The sequence below is a fragment of the Nipponia nippon genome, unplaced genomic scaffold, assembly GCF_047370975.1.
Source record: "Nipponia nippon isolate SJK-2023a ecotype South Korea unplaced genomic scaffold, ASM4737097v1 scaffold_63, whole genome shotgun sequence".
Lineage (NCBI taxonomy): Eukaryota > Metazoa > Chordata > Aves > Pelecaniformes > Threskiornithidae > Nipponia > Nipponia nippon.
Window position 1 is genome coordinate 15,901 of NW_028262384.1, and position 20,065 is coordinate 35,965.

General features: G+C 59.5%; 1 protein-coding gene across 1 annotated transcript; it reads right to left on the minus strand.

The window, feature by feature from the left end:
* Nucleotides 1–9,079: 9,079 nt before the first annotated feature.
* LOC148051210 (antigen WC1.1-like) lies at nucleotides 9,080–16,939 on the minus strand. Its single transcript, XM_087738282.1, has 13 exons — nucleotides 16,826–16,939; nucleotides 15,999–16,313; nucleotides 14,357–14,665; nucleotides 13,828–14,133; nucleotides 12,740–13,066; nucleotides 12,338–12,652; nucleotides 11,668–11,982; nucleotides 11,313–11,348; nucleotides 10,888–11,025; nucleotides 10,445–10,540; nucleotides 9,925–9,996; nucleotides 9,583–9,735; nucleotides 9,080–9,264 (listed from the first exon to the last, which is right to left on the minus strand). Exons 1-13 carry the CDS (start codon nucleotides 16,890–16,892, stop codon nucleotides 9,080–9,082), a joined length of 2,634 nt encoding a protein of 877 aa, XP_087594408.1. The 5' UTR covers nucleotides 16,893–16,939.
* Nucleotides 16,940–20,065: the final 3,126 nt, after the last annotated feature.

The following is a 20,065-nucleotide window of genomic DNA, read 5'->3' on the forward strand; positions in this document are numbered from 1 at the left end:
GGGCCCTTGCCTGTGCAGCTGGCCCAGGCAGGAAGCTGGACTGATGCCGGGGAAGGTGTCTGGATCAGTGCCGAGGTGAGGGCGACTCTGTGCCAGAGTTGGGCTTGTTGCCAGGGCTGGTGTCTCTGCCAAGCCTGGCTTTGCCCTGGGGGCTCTCGGGGCAGGGAGGGGCAAGGAGGAGTCCTGGGAGGGATAAATCTGCCCGTCACCTTCTGCACCTTCACCCAGGACTCACCACACTGCAGAGGAAGATGAAGGTCGCAGTGCTCAGCGTGGCCCTGCTCTTCACCATCCTGCTGTGCACCCCGGCAGATGCTCAGGTGAGTCCTCAGTGCCACGGGGAGGGGCTCAAGTCTGGGGACAGCTCTTGGCTGCAGGACATCAGCTCTCCTGCAGAATGGAATCGTAGTGGTGGGCACGAAACCCCGTGACTTGGCCTCTCCCTTTCCCAAGCAAGGAGCTCCTCCAGGCTCCCCTGCATCTCCAGCCCCGGGCAATGCAGCTTTCTGCCTCGCACAATTCCACCTGTTCCCTCCACTTTGCCCACAATTAATCTTCTTGTGCCCAGAGCCCAAGTTCCTCAGTGAATGGTTGGACCTGTCCCCTCCCTGGCAGGGGCCACTGCAAACTCCTGGGAGGGCCCCCACCGCTTTCTTGTCTTGCTGCCCCCACATCCCTCCCTTTTGGGGCTCCCCATCCCATCCTTTTGGTCCCCTCAGACATCTCCTCCCTGGAGGAACTGGAGGGCAGTTTGGTCCTCCCATCCTTTGCTGGCACTGGGGACGGCCCAGTGACCAGTGAGGTCTCATGATCTCTCTACAGGTGGGGGATGAAGTCGAGGGACTACTGGAGGCTGAGGTGGGTACCAGGAGTTCTGCTGGCCCAGACCCTGACCTTCCATGGCCATGGCACTCCAGGGCATCGCACTACACCCCCTCCCCAGGACCCCACTGCTTTCTGTGCACCACCATACAAATTCATGTACCCCATTTTTCCATGGAGGCACCTAACCCTCTCTTTCTCCCCAGGCCCTTCCGCCTGAGCTGTTGAGGGCGCGTCTGCAACGGAGAGCATTGCCTGTAGCCGCTGATGTCCAGGTGAGCAGCTTCAGGGCATGTCCAGCCCCACAAAGCATCCTGTGCCCCAGGGGGATCCCTGACTCACCTTCCCCAAGGACCCCGTTGCTTTCCCCTGCCTCCCAGTACACCCCAGTGCCCCCAAGCGAGTCCCTAACCCTCTCTTTCTCCCCAGGCCCTTCCGCCTGAGCTGTTGAGGGCGCTTCTGCACCGGAGAGCAGTGCCTGTAGCCGTTGATGTCTAGGTGAGCAGCATCAGGGCACCTCCAGCCCCACAAAGCATCCTGGGCCTCAGGGGATCCCTGAGCGCATCTTCCCCAAGGACTCCGTTGCTTTCTCCCTGCGAGAGGGAAAGAGACGGGACTGTCCATGATCCATGTCCCAGGGTGAGCTGGACAGAGCCACCCCCATGCCTTTCCTTGCACCCCGTGGGGCTCTGCAGACCCAGAGTGTTGCTGTGCAGGCCAGGCAGGGGCTCTGGTGCCATAGAGACCCCCAGGGTCATTGTGAGGGCTGGGCAGGGTTCTGGGAAGTTTAGGGACATCCCGGGGTAATGACACACTGGGCAAGGGGCTCTGGGTGCCATATGGATCTCAGGAGAGCCAAGTCCTGTCCTGGGGATATTGAGGGCTCCAACTCCCTTCTCTTTCCCCAGCTCTCTGCAGAGAGAGATGGTGGGGACAAGGCTCCTCTCATGTTCCAGCGGACATTGCGGGTCTCATTCTGGGCTCTGTCTTTCAGGACCGGAACCGGTGGTGACACCCCTGTCCTGTCCCCCTCCAGCGGCATGAGGAGATGATCATCCCTGGATGACCCCACCTGATCCCCTGGGAGCCCTGGGCCATTTCCCTCTCATGATCAATAAACCCCTTCAGCAAAGCTCTGCTCTGCGTGTGTGGGTGTGTCCGTGTCCATGTCCCCTCTCCTCTGCCAGTGCCCAGACACCTGGGTCCTTTCTGGGTGCACCACCGCGATGAGCAGAGCGTCTGAGGGAGCCCAGATGCCTGGGGTGTCTCTGCAAAGGAGATCCCCTTCCCACCCAGCATGTGCCACCAGATACGAGCAGATTAGGGCAAGCTGGAGTGTCCCCCCACGAGGCTGGCGAGGCAAGGGGCAGATGGTGCCAGCCCTTGGGGCACCTGCTGTTTTGGAGGCACAGTGGGAAACAGGTTCTTACTGGGGCTTTAGTAAGCACCATCCCTCAAACAGCACAACTGGGTGTCGGGGCAGGAGAGGAGCGCGCACAGGCAGTCCGAATCCCTGGGTCCTTTGCCCCGCTCTGGGAGGGGCGGTGGTTCCCTGCCCCATGGACTCAGCACTCCTGGCTTCACCGGAGATTTCAGAGCCCCATGCTGGGCCCATGCGCCTTCCCAGACCCCCAGCCCACACCCTTCTCTGGGACACCCCCCCAGCGCAGGCCAGGAAGGCATGTTGGGGCCAGCGGCTACTGCAGAGAATCCCCCCGGGATGTGTGGCCCAGCTCCATCACCATGGGAGTGGGAGAAGCCGGCTCCCTGGCGCTGAGCCTCCGTGGGACTTCTCTGGTGTCTAGAAGCGAGGTTCTGCACCAGCTGCAGTTGGTATCTCCACAAAAAGGCACAGGCAGGGCTGCTCCCTCCAGCCCAGAGGCCTGCTCTGAGGGGATTTGGGGGGCTGGAAGTGGCCAAGAGGGCCAGAGCTTCTTAGGGGAGGAGGAGGGTTGGGGAAAGACAGGGGCACATGATGGAAATGCTGTCCTGAATCGTTGCAGCCTCCCCTTGGGAGAGAGGTCCGTGGCAGCTGGGCTAAAACTCAGTCCTTGCCTCTGGGCTGTGCTTCTCCTGCCTCTCCAAAGCCCTCACACTGCTAACGGCTGATCTCACAACCGCTCACGGAAAGTCCACACCAGTCTGCAAAGCTCATTGTTGTCCACAGGGAAGGGGAGGGAAGGGAAGGGAAAAGGGGAGTGTGCTGTCAGGGCTGACACTCCCTGGGTCTCTCCCTCCAGTCCCAGAGGCAGCTTTTCTCCCAGGGCTCTGGTGCTCACAAGCTGTTCAGGCCAGGTGGTCTTGGAGCTGCTGCTGCTGCTGCTGGAGCTTCAGAGCTGTCTGTGCTGGGACACTGGCCCTTGTGCCCAAGCCCACGGCATGTCCCCAGTGCTGCTGATCAGCCACTCTTGGCTCAGGGATGGGGCCTTGGCCTCAACACGCATCGACCCTCAGGGAAAAGTGTCTTGGTGCTGACACGCCATGAGAGGCAGGACAGTCTCTTGCCTTTGAAGAGCAGGAGAAACATTGGAGGAGTCCTTTCTCCTTCAGCCAACCGCATGCCATCTTGAAACAATTTCCCAGGGGCCAGACCTGCCCTTGGGTGGGAGGGGAGCAGGGCGGGGCCCTGACTCCAGAGGCTGCTGCTCTCCATCCCAGGAGGCTGGCCAGGAAAACCCTGCTTCCTGGGTGCTCGTGGGAGCAGGAGGACAGGCAATGCTGGGGAGGGGAGCCACCCTCCTGCCTGCCCAGGCTCCACTGCAGAAACAACTTCTGTTGTCTCTTCCTCCTCCTTCCCAGACGGACCCTTTGCCCCGCTCTCAGCCTGACCCTTCCTTCTTCTCAGTCTGCACTGAGCATCGTGCCCTGCATGCGCAGCCGCGCTCCCCCGCTGCCTGAGACCCTCCTGCCTCCCACCTCCCCCTGCTCCAGCACACATAGCCCCAGCTATGCCCACGGCGCCTCCAGCTCGGGACAGGTTTGGGTCTTTTGCCTAAGCATGCAGAAAGGTGCTTGGTGTCAGGACCAAGCATCGGCACCAGCCATCAGCCTTGGTGTTTGCAGGCTGTTCCTCTCACATTTTCTCACTCCTGTCTCCCAGCTCTTGTTGCGCACAGGTTTTTAAGCTTTCTTAATTATGTTATCATGAAAGCACCACCAGCTTTGCTGATGGATTCAGCTTTGGTCAGCGATGGATCCAGGTTTTGGCAGCAATGCATCTGTCTTGCAGCTGGCTGGAACTGGCTCTGTCCAACACAGGGGCAGCCCCTGTCTCTTCTCATAGAAGCCACCCCTGCAGCCCTGGCCCCTCTCCAAACCTTGCCGTGTAAACCCCATGCAGTCAGCCTTTCCCTGTTTTGCAACAGCCAGAGGTTACAGGACTTGTGGCCTAGAAGTGTCTGTACCAATGCAGTAAGGAGCTGGGGAACCTTTTCCTGTCAATTCGTTTACCTTTCTTTGGACCCATCTGCGTATTTGACACCACCAAACACTCAGAGGAGTGGCAGGGTTGTGTGAGGGGGACTGAAGGACGTGTGCCAGCATCAGGCCTTGTGGGACTTCGCCGATAATCTCCCTCCAGGGTGGACAGTGTTCATTATATTCAATAATCTTCAGTGTTCAATATCTTCAATATCTTCATTGATGATCTGGATGAGGGGGTTGAGTGCACTCTCAGTAAGTCTGCAGATGACACCAAGCTGGGCGGGAGTGTTGATCTGCTGGAGGGCAGGAAGGCCCTACAGAGGGCCCTGGCCAGGCTGGAGCGATGGGCCCAGGCCAACTGTATGAGATTCAACAAGGCTCAGGGCCGGGTCCTGCACTTGGCTCACAACAACCCCATGCAGCGCTACAGGCTTGGGGAGGAGCGGCTGGGAGCTGCCTGGCAGAAAAGGACCTGGGGGTGTTGGTTGACAGCTGCCTGAACGTGAGCCAGCAGGGTGCTCAGGTGGCCAAGAGGGCCAATGGCATCCTGGCTTGTATCAGGAATAGCGTGGCCAGCAGGACCAGGGAGGTGATGGTGCCCCTGTACTTAGTACTGGTGACGCTGCACCTCGAGTACTGTGTTCAGTGTTGGGCCCCTCACTCCAAGAAGGACATCGAGGTGCTAGAGCGTGTCCAAAGAAGGGCGCCAAGTTGGTGAAGGGTCTAGAGAACAAGTCTAGTGAGGAGCGGCTGAGGGAGCTGGGGTTGTTTAGTTTGGAGAAGAGGAGGCTGAGGGGAGACCTTATTGGTCTCTACAGCTACCTGAAAGGAGGCTGTAGCGAGGTGAGGGTCGGTCTCTTCTCCCAAGTAAAAAGCAATAGAACAAGAGGAAACGGCCTCAAGCTGTGCCAGGGGAAGTTTAGGTTGGATATTAGGAAAAACTTCTTCCCCGAAAGGGCTGCCAGGCACTGGAACAGCTGCCTAGGGAAGTGGTTGAGTCTCCAACCCTGGAGGTATTTAAAGGCGGGTAGACGTGGTGCTTGAGGACATGGTTTAGTGGTGGCCTTGGCAGTGCTGGGTTAATGGTTGGACTCGATGATCTTGAGGGTCTTTTCCAACCATAACAATTCTATGATTCTATAATTTTCTTCGTAGCAGCCCGTATGGGGCTATGTTTGGGATTTGTGACCAAAACAGTGTTGACAACACCCCAATGATGTAGCCATTGCTGAACTGGGTTTGCACAGCATCAAGGCCTTCTCTGCTTCTCTCTCTGCCTCCCCAGCGATTAAACTGTATTTGTGGGTGAGGGAAGAGCAGGGGACATCATTTAGCAAGGCAAAGCTTTACACTGTGTCTTGGTGTCCACGTGCAGGTTTTGGTAGCGGGGGGGCTGCAGGGGTGGTCTCTGTGAGAAGAGACCAGGGGCTGCCTCCATGCCAGGCAGAGCTGCTTCCAGCTGGCTCCAAACAGACCCATCGCTGGCCAAAACTGAGCCCATCAACGAGGATGGTGGAACCTCTGTGAAAGTGTATTTAAGAAAGGTCACAACTGCCAAAGTGGGAGAGGAGTGAGGGAAACAATAGTGGGAGAAACAGCCCTGCAGGCACCACGGTTGGTGAAGAAGGAGGTGCTTCAGGCACCAGAGCAGGTTCCTTGCAGCCCATGGCAGAGAGCACGGTGGAGAAGGTAAGCCCTGCAGTCTGTGGAGGACCCAACCCTGGAGACGTAGGATATTTCCTGCAAGAATGGTGGCTTGAGGAGAGCCCATGCTGGAGCAAGTTCATCTCAAAGGACTGTAGCCCACAAGACGGACCCCATGGGAAAAGTGTGAGAAGGAAGGAGCCACAGAGAGGAACTGTTCTGGACTGACCAAAGCCTCCATTCCCCATCCCCCTGCACTGCTAAGGGGCAGAAGAGTTGGGAACAAAGGGGTGAAGTTGAGCTGGGGAAAAAAGGGTGGTAGGAGGGAGGCCTTCCAGGGGCAAGGAGATAAGGTCTTCCACCAGTCCCACAATTCTTCCACCTTTAGCCTTTGCAGCTGCGCATGCCTGGCCTGCCCACTTACCTTTGCCACTGTCACATTTGTACAAGGCCCCCACACATCTTGGCACAGCCAGTGCGAGCTGGCCTCCACCAAACCTGGAGCCCACGGGGCCTTGGAGGCAGGGAGGGGCCAGATCCCCTCTGCCTGAGGCTGGGCACAGCTTTTCCCTGGGAACCTCCCTGAGGAGCCTCCTCCTGTGTGTCAGCCTGTGGCCTGGCACCGCTGCCACAGGGACAAGGGCTGGGGGGGCAAGGCAGGGCTGAAGTAGCTCAGCTGGGAGAGCGTTAGACTGAAGATCTCAAGGTCCCCAGTTCAGCTGCAGGCTTCAGCAATCATTTTCTCCCTTCCATCTTTGCAAAGCCCATCTGCCTTCTTCCAGCCTGCCCCAGCCCTGCTTGCTCCTTCACCTCTTGCCAGAGCACCATGGCGGCTCTGTAGCTGTAGATCTGTGGCTTAGAAGGAGCCTTCCTCCAGCACCAACAGGCCCCAGCCTCCCCCAGGTCAGGACTCTCCCTTCAGTGCTCCTCCGGGGTGCTCTCCAGCTGTCCCTCCTTCCCTGCTCCACAGGGATCGAGATCTCTCCTCTGCAGGGTCTCTGCAAAGACCCCGTCTCTCTCCTCTTTGTCATACTCAGTGGTGCACACACTGGTCCCATCCTCACACACCTCCTTCACCTGCACCCCCTTTCCCAGACCGGAGGCCACCATCCCCGCAGTCCCAGGGAGACGCACTCCCTGGAGCTGAGGCCTCAATGGCGGCATCCTCCCTCCGGAGGGAGCTCTGTCCCAGTAAGACCTCTCATGTGCCCAGGACAGCTGACAAAGCCCTGCTGAGGATCATTCAGCTGGTGCTCTCCAGCTGTCCAGCACCTCCAAAGGAGTTTGGCTTTTTTCGTGACTGAGTGCAAGTGAGAGGACTGGGAGAGGGAGAGACTCTCTGTCCAAGCAAGGTTACTGTCTGGCCAGCTTTGAGCATGAGCTTGAAAATGCTTGGCCGCAGGGACAGTGCCTGCAGGACTCTCACTGCTCCAAAAGAGTCCTTCTAGGTTGTTCCTGAGCAAGAACAGGAGAGTCACTGAGAAGGACGGGCCCTGGGGCCATGTGTGCAAAGCAGACTGGATGAGCAGCCCATCCCCTTACCTCCTCCACTCCACCACTCCAGAAGGTCACGGTGACTGCGGTCTGGTTTTGATTCCCCCAAGCCCTCTCTGCCAGGCAGGGGCTCACTGGGGAACAACTCTATGGCACTGGGCGACACAATTGCCCCAGCTGTAGCACCACGAGGACACCACCCCTGCGTGTGGCCAAACCGTCGGCCTTTCAGTTAACAGCTGACCATGCTCACCCCCCCTGCCACAGAGACCCTTAGCCCCAGGGAGAGGGAAGCTTGCCCTTCCCCCCACCTGCAGGGATGCTGGGGGGCAGAGGGGTGCAGGGGGAGGCCCAGCGCCTGGATGAGGGGCTGTGAGCTTTCTGCTCCTGTGTCCCCTCCACCTCATGCCCTGGGCTGCCATCAGAGCCTGGGGGCACCTCAGCCCAGGGAGGGCATTTCCCTCAGCCTCTTGCTCGGCTCCTGCTGTGCAGCTGGGGACAGATGTGACACAGAGGGCAGTAGCCCTGGGGGGCAGGGGAGGCTCAAGGGAAGGGCTTTGCTCCTCTCCATCAAAACACCCCAGGGTGGGCCAGAGCGTGGGAGCAGCGCCTGCAGCAAGAGCCTGCTTCTGCCCCATTGCCCTGCAGAGACGTGGAGGGGCAGTGCTCTGTAGTACAGCCCTGTGCCAGGATCAGGCCCCAGTGCAGAGGTAGTCCTGAATTTCCCCATCTCAGGAGGGCTCAAATGCTGTTTTCTGCACACCCGAGCAGAGAGAGCCCGTTTCATGGCATTTTGGGGCCTGAACAATCCGGCCCTGCAGGCTGGGTCTGTGCTCTGGAGCAAGGCAGGATCATCCCTGTGCCCCAGATCTGGGCTTGCTCCTGCAGCTCCTGAGGACCTCCCCGAGGGCGTGACAGTGAGACCCCAACCCTCTGCACTGCTGCCCCACGCTGGGCAGAGCACGACTCTAGGACATCCACAGGAGAGCAGTGTTTCCAGGGCGAGACCCCCCAAGGGGATGGGTGACACACATGGGCACTGCAAACACAGCCTCCATCCCATGGGAAACCCCCACCGGGGCAGGCTCCAGCCCTGCATCTCCACAGGGAGAGATGGGCCCAGGGCTGGGGATGGAGGGGCTGGCTTGGGACCGGGGGCTGCCAGCAGGAAAGCTCTAGGGACTGGGGCAAAGGGGTGTGTGAGCCTGGGCTCCCCCTGGGCCCCCCCGGGGTCACCCCAGGGCTGGAGGAGCTCCCAGCAGGGAATGGGGCAACACTGCTGTGGGAGAGGAAAGAGCAACTGGGGAACGCTGAGGTGAAGAGATGGGCACTCATGGGACCTTGGAGAGAGACATTTTGGCTGGAAACTGTGGCTGGCAGGATGGAAATGTCTCTGTCAGCAGGAATATTCCCCAGGGACCAGGGGCTCTCACAGCCCCACAACCTGACCCCAAGACTGCTGTCCCTGAGATGTGCCCCTTCCCCACCACCATGTCTTTGTGCTGTGCTCCTCCCAATCAGCCTCAGGGAGACACCCCGACATCGGGCCAGGCAAGCACCAGCTCTGGCTCAAACCCCTAAAGGCTTTTAATAAGAACAAATGTGGAGGCACGATGCAAAAACAAGGGAACAAATATAGAGGAAATGCCCGGCTGTTTGTGCTGCCCGTGGGAAAAGGGAGACGGTTCCCTGGTGCTCACGGCTCTCCCAGCTGCACAGACCTCTCCTCCCTCCTGGCTGCACCCAGCTGCACGGAAGGGACGGGCTCTCCTGGCGCGGGGCTCAGGGACTGTTGTGCACTGAGCTCCGGTGGCACAGCCTGTGTGTCCTCAGGGGGATGTGCCAGAGACACCTCTTCAGCATCGTCATAGCCTGTGCTCTCTGGGGACAGGGACCAGGCATCTCCCTCAGCTCCAGGGGCCCCAGCACGTCTCTGGGAGCACAGCTTTGCCCCTGCAAGCAGCAAGGCAGCCATTGCACGTTCTCCCCATGGGGTGCCCCTCCTGCTCTGTACATCACCTTCCTCCCTTCTGCTCACCAGTCCTGAGACGTTCAGCTCCCTCTCCCACCCCCAGGCCCCCAAGGAAAATTCCAGGGGCACAATCCCTCATCCCAAAATTTTGGGCCTTTCAGTACAACGATTCATCCGGCACCAGGGATGGCAGCCCAGGATCCGGCAGCGCTCTCTTTCCCTCTCACCTCCAGGTGCATCCCTGGGTCCTGCTGCCTCCTGTGGTGCCCTGGCCATTTCCCAGTCTCCCTGCCCCGGGGCACGATCCTCCCCAGGCTCAGAAACCTCCCTGGCATCATCATAGCCATCCGCTGGGTCACCTCCGGGCAGGACAGGGACGTCTGAAAGGAGAGGGGAGCTGGTGACAGGGAGAAGATACATTTGCAGAGCAGAGGATGGGAGGATGCACAGGGACATGGGGCTCAGACACCCCCATGTCCTCCCCAACTCCGACAGAGACACTCAGTGACACCGCTGTTCTTCCCATGTCTGCAGGGAGGAGAGATCCACTCCTTCCCGCACCCTATTACCTGCTGCTGATCCCGGACCATCCTCCTCCTTGCTGTCCCCGGGGTAGGGCTGCAGCTTGGTCAGGGACCCCTCTGAAGAGAAGCCTGGAGAGAGGCGCAGCGGCTGTTAGGGGAGTGCGCTCTGCTGACCAGGCTTGTGGTCAGTGCTGCTGGGGACGGGGGACCCACAGAGGCAGGGCTGAGTGGGGAGAAGGGCTCAGGACTCACCCTGCTCCCCTGGGACAAACCCTGTCTCAAAGGGGCTCCCAGAGCTGCCCTGGGACAGCCCCTTCCCTCCCCCCTCAGGTGTCCCAGAGGGGTGCAGGGACAGGCAGAGAGGGGCTGTCCCCAGCTGGGACGGGAAGAACTGGTGGGGAGGAAGCTCCTCTCTTGGGCCCAGGACCTGGCTGCTCTCCCCACAGCCCCCACAGCCCCAGCACTGCAGGGACCATGGGCCAGGGGACTGCAGGGGGTCAGCCGTGGGTGGGGATGAGGGGGAAGAGCCTGGCAGATTTGCCCCCCGGGAGGAACCCACACCCACCTGAGCCACTGAACCTCGCCTGCTTCTCCCACGCCGGGCTGTAACCGATCTCCTCATACACGGCCTCAGGGAAGGGCTCCGAAGCTCTCCCAGAGCCTGTGGACAGCAGCAGGGCTGGCCCAGGGACAGGCAGAGACAGGACGGGATCCTGCTCTGCTCCCCCAGCTTTGGTCCTCTGGGCCAGCAGACGGCTATCGCCAGAGCGCAGTCCCGCTACGTGAGCCCAGCTCTGCCATTTCTGTCCTCAACCCATTCCTAATTCCCCCCGTGTCTGCACTCTCTCTGCCCCTTGCTGCTGGTGGCCCATGGTCAGGCAGTCAAGGAGGCGGTGCATGGGAATGAAGGCAGCACACACCCTTATCCCCCCAGCTCTGCCTGTGCCACTCACTCACACCTCACAGCACCCCTGGCCTTGCCAGGAGGCACCTTTCCCCGCCACCCACCTCCGCGCCCAGCCCTGGCGCTTCGCACTTGCCCGGCCAGGAGGGCCAGGACAAGGCAGAGAAGGGCCCCCAGGATGATGCAGATGATGACGGGCAATGAGACTCTCCCGCTGACGGTCGGACGGCCCCGGGTGGGATCTGCATGGCAGGAGCAAAAAAGGGCAGCACCAGGCCTGGGAGAGATGGGGGGCTGGGACACCCCAGTCCTGACCCCCATTACACCAGGGGTAGATGACCCCAGGAGTGAGTCATGAGGAAGATCCCACCCTGATGGGGAAATGACAGCCCTCCCCAATGCCCCCACCCCACTGCTATCCCAGTGCACTTTCTGGGAGTTTCACATCCTGGCAATGAGCCCCTTCCCTCCCGCCATGGGTCACAGCTGGCCCTGAGATGATCCAGCACCAGCGCGGAGGACAGGTTACCTGGTCGGGGGGTTGGTGCTGCTGTTGTGGGTGCAGCTGCAGAAGAGGAGAAGGAGAGCTGGGCTGAGAGGGTGGGTGTGCAGGTACCAGGGAGCTTCCTCTCTCACACGTCATGTGTGTGTGTGTGTGCATGTATCCCTGACACATCCCACCCAAATTGCCCTTCCTGCAGTTTTGCAGGTCAGGGTGGCCAGGACAGAGCCCAGGGCCCTGCTCTGGCTATTGGGCAGGATGGCACAGGCAGCCCAGGAGATGCCCCTGTAACAGCCCCTGTGGGCCCTGTCTCTGCGCTTGACTGTGCCCAGCAGGGAGCAGGAGCCGGGGGGATGCTGGTGCCCAGGGAGCTCCGAATTACCATTGCAGGTGATGTGGGTCTCGTCTCGCAGGTCATCACACGACTGTGGGTCCCAGGGAGCAGAAGGACACTGCCAGAAGGAGCTGTGTCTCTCCCCACACTCCACGCGATCCAGCCAGGTGAGGCCAGACACCCTACCATAGGGCAGGCGTGTTTCCAGGGTCCCTCCATCCCCACAGCCCAGCTCCTTGCATGCCAGCGACACCGTTTGGGGAGTCATTGAGTTGGAGCAAACGGTCCCCCATTTCCCATTGTAGAACACCTGCAGGCGCCCGGAGCAGTTGGTGCTGTTGTGCAGCCTCAGGGCCATGAAATCTGTGAGGAAAGACCCCAGAGGGGAACAGGCTGCTCTGGGGCTATGGGAGCAGAGAAGCCTCTTCACCCCCCAGGCCCTCAGCCAGGCAGAGGCATGGACAGCAAGTCACCCTTTTGCTGGGGCAGAGAGAAGTCCCTGACGGACAGACACCCATGCCCTCCCCGCTAAGCCTTGGGGACAGCTCAGCTTCCAAGGGGCCCCCAGTGGGACCGAGGGGGTTCGTGCATGGGTGTCCCCAGGACAGGCTCAGGCAGGGGCTCAGAGGCAGCCAGGGACAGCCTCGGCCGTTGCTGGATCTCCCCTCCTCCCGGCCTCCCCGGGCACTGGGCTCCCACCACAGCTCCCAGCACAGACCTGAGCAGACGACTCCTGCATCCTCATTGTGCCCACAGTCGTGCTGCCCCCAGGACCCTGCCGGGCAGTCCCAGACAGCAGCTTCGGCCCCGGAGCAGTTCACGCTCTCCAGCCATATCTGACCGGAGCCTTCCCCAAACCGAGCGGAGCCAACCGCCTCCACCGCCCCTCCACAGCCCAGCTGCTGGCAAACGACGGCGGCATCAGACAGGTCCCAGCCGTCATCGCAGACAGTCCCCCAGCTGCCCTGGTGGTAGATCTCCACTCTGCCAGCACAGCGCCCGGGCCCGTTCACCAGCCGGACCTGCCGGCTCCCTGCAGCAGGAAGAAACCCCAGCTGCCCTCAGGGGCCGGCTGCCCACCCAGCCCAGAGCCTGGGGGGGCCTGTGCAGTGCCACTCACCCCAGCAAACGACCCCCACGTCCTCTGCAATCCCTGCTGCCAGCGCGCTCTCAGGCACGGAGGTGTTGCAGAGGGTCAGGTTGGCCTCGTGCCCTGCGCACCGGACCCCTCGCAGCCCCACGGGACCCGTCCCTCTCTGCGGCTTCAGGGGGTTGTAGGCTCTTTCTGCCTCTCCGCACCGCAGCTGCTGGCACACCACGCTGGCCTCCTGCATGTCCCACTGCTCATCCAGGACTCGGCCCCACGTCCCGCGCTGCAAGATCTCCACTCGCCCGTCGCACCGGCTCCCTCCACCCACCAGCCGCAGGGATGTGGAGCTGCCTGGGCCTGGGGAGAGCAGCCATGCCCCAGCCCTCAGCAGCACCAGACAGCCCACAAACCTGCAGCACCTCTCCAGGCTCTCCAACCCTCACAACCCCCTGCAGCTCACCCGCCTGCCCCCAGCCCTCTGCGGTCAGCTTCAGGAGCAGCTTTCCACAGGCTTGGTTCCCCAGTCCCTGAGCCTTCCTGAGCAAGACACTCTCGTTGCTCTTGGTGGGGCAGAGCCACCCAACACGTCCCTGCTGAGGCAGATGGGGCAGCTCCCGCAGGAGGGAGCAGCAGCCGGCGGTGGCCTGGGGACAGGCAGCCCCAGGACAAGCCTTGCCCCACCTCAGCACTGCCATTGGCACTGCTGAGCCATGGGGCAGAGCACCCACGCCTCTGCCCCTCTGCATCCCTGGGCATCTGGGCCTGGGAGCCTGTGTCCCTGGCAGGGAGCAGAGCAAGGGCGGCCTTCCCGATCAAACAGGACAGGATTGGGACTTGGGCTGACCAGAAGCGAGGGCAAAGCCCAGCCCCGCTCTGTAGTTCACACCCAGGCCTGCTGCTGGGGGCACCTGGGCAGCCCCCACGGGTGTGGGATTGGGCTCTGTGGGGGTCTCTGTGGGGCTGGGACAGAGCTGTGTGCAGCCAGAGGGATGGAGCTGAAGCCAGGATTTCTGAAGGGAGAAATGCAGCCCGGTGCTGCCATGGGGTCCCTTGCTTTGGGTGGCCATGTCACACCCAAGGGACAAATGGAGTTAACACAGCGCTGTCCCAGCACTCACCTGAGCAAATGACAGCAGCATCGTTCTCATGGGAGCACGGTGAGGCCCCCAGGGCGGTCACTGGGCACTGTCCCAGGTGGGCTTCAGTCCCATCACAGTGGAATGAGTCTCTCCAGACAGGTCCCGTGCCTCTCCCAAAATGCCCTCCTCTGGGAATGGACTCAGCAAACCCGCAGTCGAGGTGACGACAGAGAATGTGGGCGTCCAAGAGATCCCAGCGGGAGGCACAGAGGGTCCCCCAGGTCCCCAGCACATAGACCTCCACCCTCCCCTCACACGCCGTGCTGCCGTTCACCAGCCTGAACCCTGTGTCATCAGCAACAGGGAAGAATGAGAGAGGGTGGACTTGTACTCTCGCTTAGTTGGTAGAACGCCTGCCTTTCTCCTCTTTCTGCCTGATTTTAAGGCTGCAGACAACCCCATCACCCCTTCTGTCCTCACACCCAGCACAGCATGGCACTGTCCCTGCCCTGCTCCCCTTGGCCCCAGCACACCCCCAGATATGGAACACCCCACCCCGAGTCCTTACGTGTACAGGTGACACCAGCGGCATTCGTGTGGGTGCAGGGCTGGTCTCGGGGGGATCCCCTGGGGCAGGAGAAGAGAAGGGATTCATTCCCCACACACTGCAGCTCTCTGTCCCACATGGCACCAACACCTTCTCCAAAGTCAGCTGCCCTGGGCACAGGCAGGGCTGCACCACACTGCAACTCCCTGCAGACCACGTTGGCAGCTTTGGGACCAAAGTCTGAGTCACAGACAGGTTTCCACTGGTTCCCATCGCGGATCTCCACGCGTCCTGAGCAGGGGCTCTCCCCTCCGACCAGCCGGACAAATCCTGGAGCAAGCAAAGACCCCAGAGAGTTCCCAGAGCCCTCTGGCAGTTACATGCCCACGTCCCACCTGGTCTGCAAGGTGGCCACAGGCACAGAGTCCCACGACCCTCCCAGCAGCTCCCAGTGGCTGCTGATGGCTCAAACACACCAGGGACACCCTGCCGCTCCTCAGACATCAGCACAGCACTTGTGGCCTTGCTTCTCTCCCAAACCCCCAGCCGTAGGCACTGCTCAGACAAACTGCCGCCATTTTGGAGACGCTGGGCTTCCTGGCAGCGCTCTGAGCACTTGGGGCCCAGGGAGACTGGCCAAGGCACTGTTGGCTGCTGCAGCCTGATCTGCCCACTGAGCTCAGGGCCTGGCTGAGGAACACCTTGGAATCGCTAGAAACACACCCTTCTCTCAGGGCAGTCTCAGGCTGTTGGGGCACTGTTAGATGGGACATTTCACGGGGTACAGCTATGGCACAGCTCTAGGTACAGTGTCTGTGCCAGCCCCCCACTCTGGCACCTGCGCAGAGAGGGGGTCCTCAGCCAGGGCCAGAGTGCACTGCCAGGCACGCACATCCCCACCAACGGCCAGGCAGAGGGCAGGAGAGCGGGCAGAGGGGCAGCCCTGGGCTGACACGAGCTCCCCGTGCAAGGACAGGCACTGAGGACAGTGCAAGGGCTGGCAAAGCCCCTGTGGCACAGGGCAGCCGGGGCTGGGGTAGGCAGGAGAGGCTGGGCAGCGGGTCACCACTGACAGCACGGGGCCATGTCCACGTGGGCTGGCTCTCGCGGGGTGACCCTGGGAGAGGAATGGGGTGCCGTGCGCCCCTCTGCTCCTCTGCCCAAGGCCAGCGCTTTCCCCTGCTGAGCAGCCCCTTTGCTTAGGCCAAGGCACTCATGCCTGCCAGGAGGCTCAGCCCCAAAAGTCCCCATCCACTCTGTGACCTTCCCTGGGGCTGTGGGTGGCCGCAAGAGCAGCTCTCGGTGCCTCTGGCATGGGGGGACCTGGCCCCTGGCAATGCCAGACAGGTCCTGGCTGAATGGGAGGAGAAAGATGGGCACCAACAGACACCAAGGGGCAGGGAGGGGGTTTCACCTGAGCCCCAGGCACCAACGGAGTCTGGGCTGAGCCCCCTCAGGGACCAGGAAGGGTGTGCGCACCCAGGGTGGGCTCTCACGGGGCTTTCCTCAGGCACTGGCAGAAGCAGCAACGTATGTCCCAGCTCAGCATTGCAACTGGCCACACTGGGCCCTGATCTGGTGTCTGCTCATTTCTTCCTGAGGGCACAGCCACGTCCCTCCCCGCATCCTGGCCTCAAAGGTGGGGAAAGGGCTGACCCCTTACCTGAACACGTCACTCCAGCATCCCAACGGTGATAGCAGTTGTGTTTACCCCACCCACTGTGTCTGCAGTCAGACAGGGCAGACTCGGTGCCACCACAGTCAACATCATCCATCCAAATGGGGCCAGATCCTGGCCCAAAGTGTGCATTCTTAGGAGCTCTGACAGCAGACCCACAGCCCAGCTGCTTACAAACCACTGCAGCATCGTCCATGTCCCAGTAGTCACTACACACGGTCCCCCACTGGCCCTGGTGTTTCACCTCCACTCTCCCAGCACAGCGCCCGCTGCCAGCCTCCAGCCTCACCTCCGCAGCCCCTTCAAACACCAAAACACGGGACCGGTCAGGAGAGGGCCGAGCCCCAGACTGCAGGTCTGGATGTTGAGTCACAGCACCAGGCTGGGAGCCCTCTGCTCCCTGAGCTGTCCCTGGGGAAGTGTGGGGGTCCCTCCTCTCCCCATGGGCTGTGCAGGCTGCGGGTGCCAACCCCGGCCCTGCTGGGCCATTCACTGCCCCACAGCCCTTGGCACCTCCTCCCACTCCAACAGCCCCTGCACAGGGCACCATCTCCTCCCCAGCCATGCACACCCTGGAAAGCCCCATGCCTCCAGGCCCACAGCTTCCCCTGCCCACCACCTGCCCTGCCACCACCCAAACCCACACCACCCCCAGGGCTTCCCATGTCCTCAGGGAGCACCGAGATGATCCCAAGTGTGTCCCCTCCTCATCCCAGGCATCAGCCCAGCCCCTGTGCTTGGCCGGAGCCCCCAGGAAGGAGACGCTGGTAACTGCTGCCCCTGGGCTGTGAGACAAGGGAACCGGCACTTACCCCTGCACAGCTGCACCCAGAGGAGCAGCCACAGCACCTGAGGGGACAGGACTGCCTCCATCCCCATCCTGAGCCTCCTGCCCTGCTGGCACAGCCCTGCTGCGCCCCACTCCCTGCCACGGCTCCTGGGGACTCACGGGGACAACGACGATGGGAGGGTAATATATCTCTGCAGATGCCGACCCAGCTGCAGGAGGAGCCAATCAAAGCAGCAGCAGCACCTTTTGAGACATTATCGGGAGCTATCTCCCCTCTGACACAGCCCAGCCCTCCAATGAACTTCTCCAGCGCCGTTCATGACCATATATGAAGGACATATATGTCCCGCTGCCGGTGTCATGGTCACTGTGGCAGGGGATCGTCATGGGAGAAGCTGAGCAGGGAGGGGAAATGAGTCCATCACCCCTCGCACCCGGCTGTGGGGACTGGGAGCACTGAGCATCTTCTACCGTGGGCTCATCCAAGAGGCCAAGAGAGAAGTGTCCAGCTCCCCCATGAGACGAGGGAACCACAGAGCTGGGACTGCACCGGGGTCTGTGTCAGGATGGGAAGGAAGCAGCCCCTGCCCCTGCTACAGACCCCACTGTGCTGGGAGCAGCAGCTGGGCAAGGGCCTTGGGCAGGGGAAGAGCTCCATCCCAGGAGGGCTGGCTCGCCCGTCCCTCCCTGCACAGCCCCACCCTGGGTCCCTCGCAGGAGCCAGAGCTGGGCCATGGCCTTGCCCTGGCAGCAGACCTGCAGCCCAGAGGCTCAGGCAGGCCCCTGACTCTCAGCCTGTCATCGAGCGGCCGTTCTTCCCCACAGGCGGATCGGGAGCTGGAGCCTGCAGGTGCACAAACCACAGCCCACGGGGCCTCGCAGCGCTCGCCGCGCTCCCCCCGCAGCGCAGCGCCCGGGCAGGAAGTCTGTGGTTTCCTCCTGGCACCGTGCCCAGGCACATCCCTGCGGTGCCCCCGAGCCACCCCCAGCCCGACTGCTCCAGCCAGGGCTGCAGGGGCTGCTCCTTTGGCCTCGCAGACACGGGGCCGGGCAGCTCCCGGCCCCCGGCATGCCCCACTGATGCACACGGCCGCTCTGCACTGAGCCCCATGGCCAAGCGGTGCCATCGGTGACAGGACTTCAGACCCTCCTCCTGCCACAGCCGTGTGCTTCTGAGTTATAGGGACGGTGACCTCACACCCTCCTACAGCCACCACTGGGTGCTCAGCAGTTACAGTGACGGTGACCTCACACCCTCCTACAGCCACCACTGGGTGCTCAGCAGTTATAGGGACGGTGACCTCACACCCTCCTGCTGCCATCGCTGTCTCTTCAAGAGTTACACTGTCACACGGGTGTGGGTGCTGTGCACGGGTTTCTGCTGATGATGGTTCTTCCAAAAAGCCATGTTTGGGTGGGGTCCAACTACTATTTTGATGACATCAGAAGCACCCACACAAGCCCTATGCCTGCTCTTGGCCTATAAGCTGATCCCATACTGGTGAAATCACAAGCTCGTACACAAGCCATGTGCATGCTCCTGGCCTATCCGTCCCTCAGCCACAGGTGATGTCATAACATCTAAACCTGCCACATGCCTGCTTCTGGCCTGTCAGGTGTTCTGACACCAGTGACCAAACACCTACACCAACACCTACACAAGCCATTGTTCTGCTCCTAACCTATCAGCTCCTCAGGCACCAGTGACACCACAGCAACCTACACCACCCGTGGCCCTGCTCCTGGCCTATCAGCTACCAGGGCAGCAGTGACTTCACAAGCACTTACACAACCCAGGGGCCTCTTCCTGGCCCATCAGCTCATCGGTCACAAATGACCTTGCAAACACCTACACAAGACAGGTGCCTATTCCTGGCCTACCAGCTTCTCAGGCACCTGTGACCTCAAAATATCCAGCGCAAGACATGTTTCTCCGGGCCTACCAGCTACTCAGGTACCACTGACATCACAAAGACATTCTCAAGCCATGTGCCAGCTCCTGGCCTACTGTCTGCTCAGGCACCACTGACCTCACCAGCACTTACACAATCCATAGGCCTGCTCCTGGCCTCCTCGCTCCTCAGGCAGGAGTCACCTCAGAAGCACAGACACAAGCCATGGGCCTGCTCCTGGCCTAGCAGCTACTCAGGCAGCAGAGCCCTCACAACCAGCTGCACGTGCCCTGAGTCAGCCCCTGGCCTGTTGTCTGAGAGTGGCCTCACAAGTACGTATCTGCCCATTTCCATGTACTTGCCGTTGAGGTACTCAGGCAGGAGTGACGTCACAAGTACATACCAACCTATTTGCTATGTAGTCCTCTGGTGATATATTTTATATATATGGTGATATATATTATATATAATATATATCATTATATATTATAGATATCATAATATAGTTTAATATAATATAATAATTATTATATTTTTAGAATTATAATACTTATATTACAATCATATTAATTGTATAGTTATAATAATTATTATTTTATAATAATTTTGATAATAAATATGATAATTATACTAATGCATATAATATAATATAATATAATATAATATAATATAATATAATATCATATCATATCATATCATATCATATCATATCATATCATATAATATAATATAATATAATATAATATAATATAATATAATATAATAATTGGTATAATATTATATTATAATATAATTTAAAAATAAAATTTATAATATATTAATGTATAATTCTGTATTATATACATTGTGGTATACATAATATCACATATTATGACATTTTATACATATTATATATATAACATAGATATATGTGTTGATATCTATTCAATATCGTGTGGCAAATGAGTCTGTTGTTCCTTGGAGGTGGCTGTAGTCCCTGGGCACGTTCCAGCTTGTCCACACCCCACCACCTCTCAGGCACCCTTCTGCCCTGCTGAAGCCCCCCCACCCCAGACCTCTCAGGGCTCACTCCAGTAGCTCTTCTTAAAAAAGGTTTTATACATTTCATCCCTATGTTTTAATAGCTCCATATATTTACTTGCTATAGCTCTATAAATATTTACAAAGACATATAAATCTATACATAAATACATATATAGGGGTACATCTATTTAAAAATATTGTACCTATTTATATATATGTGTACGATTATTTATAAATATATATATTACATAAATGTATCTTTATATCTGAGCACTTCCTGGACAAAAGGTGGTGGGCAGCCAATCACAGGGCTGCCTGAGAACATGTGGGTATGAAGGCGTCATGAA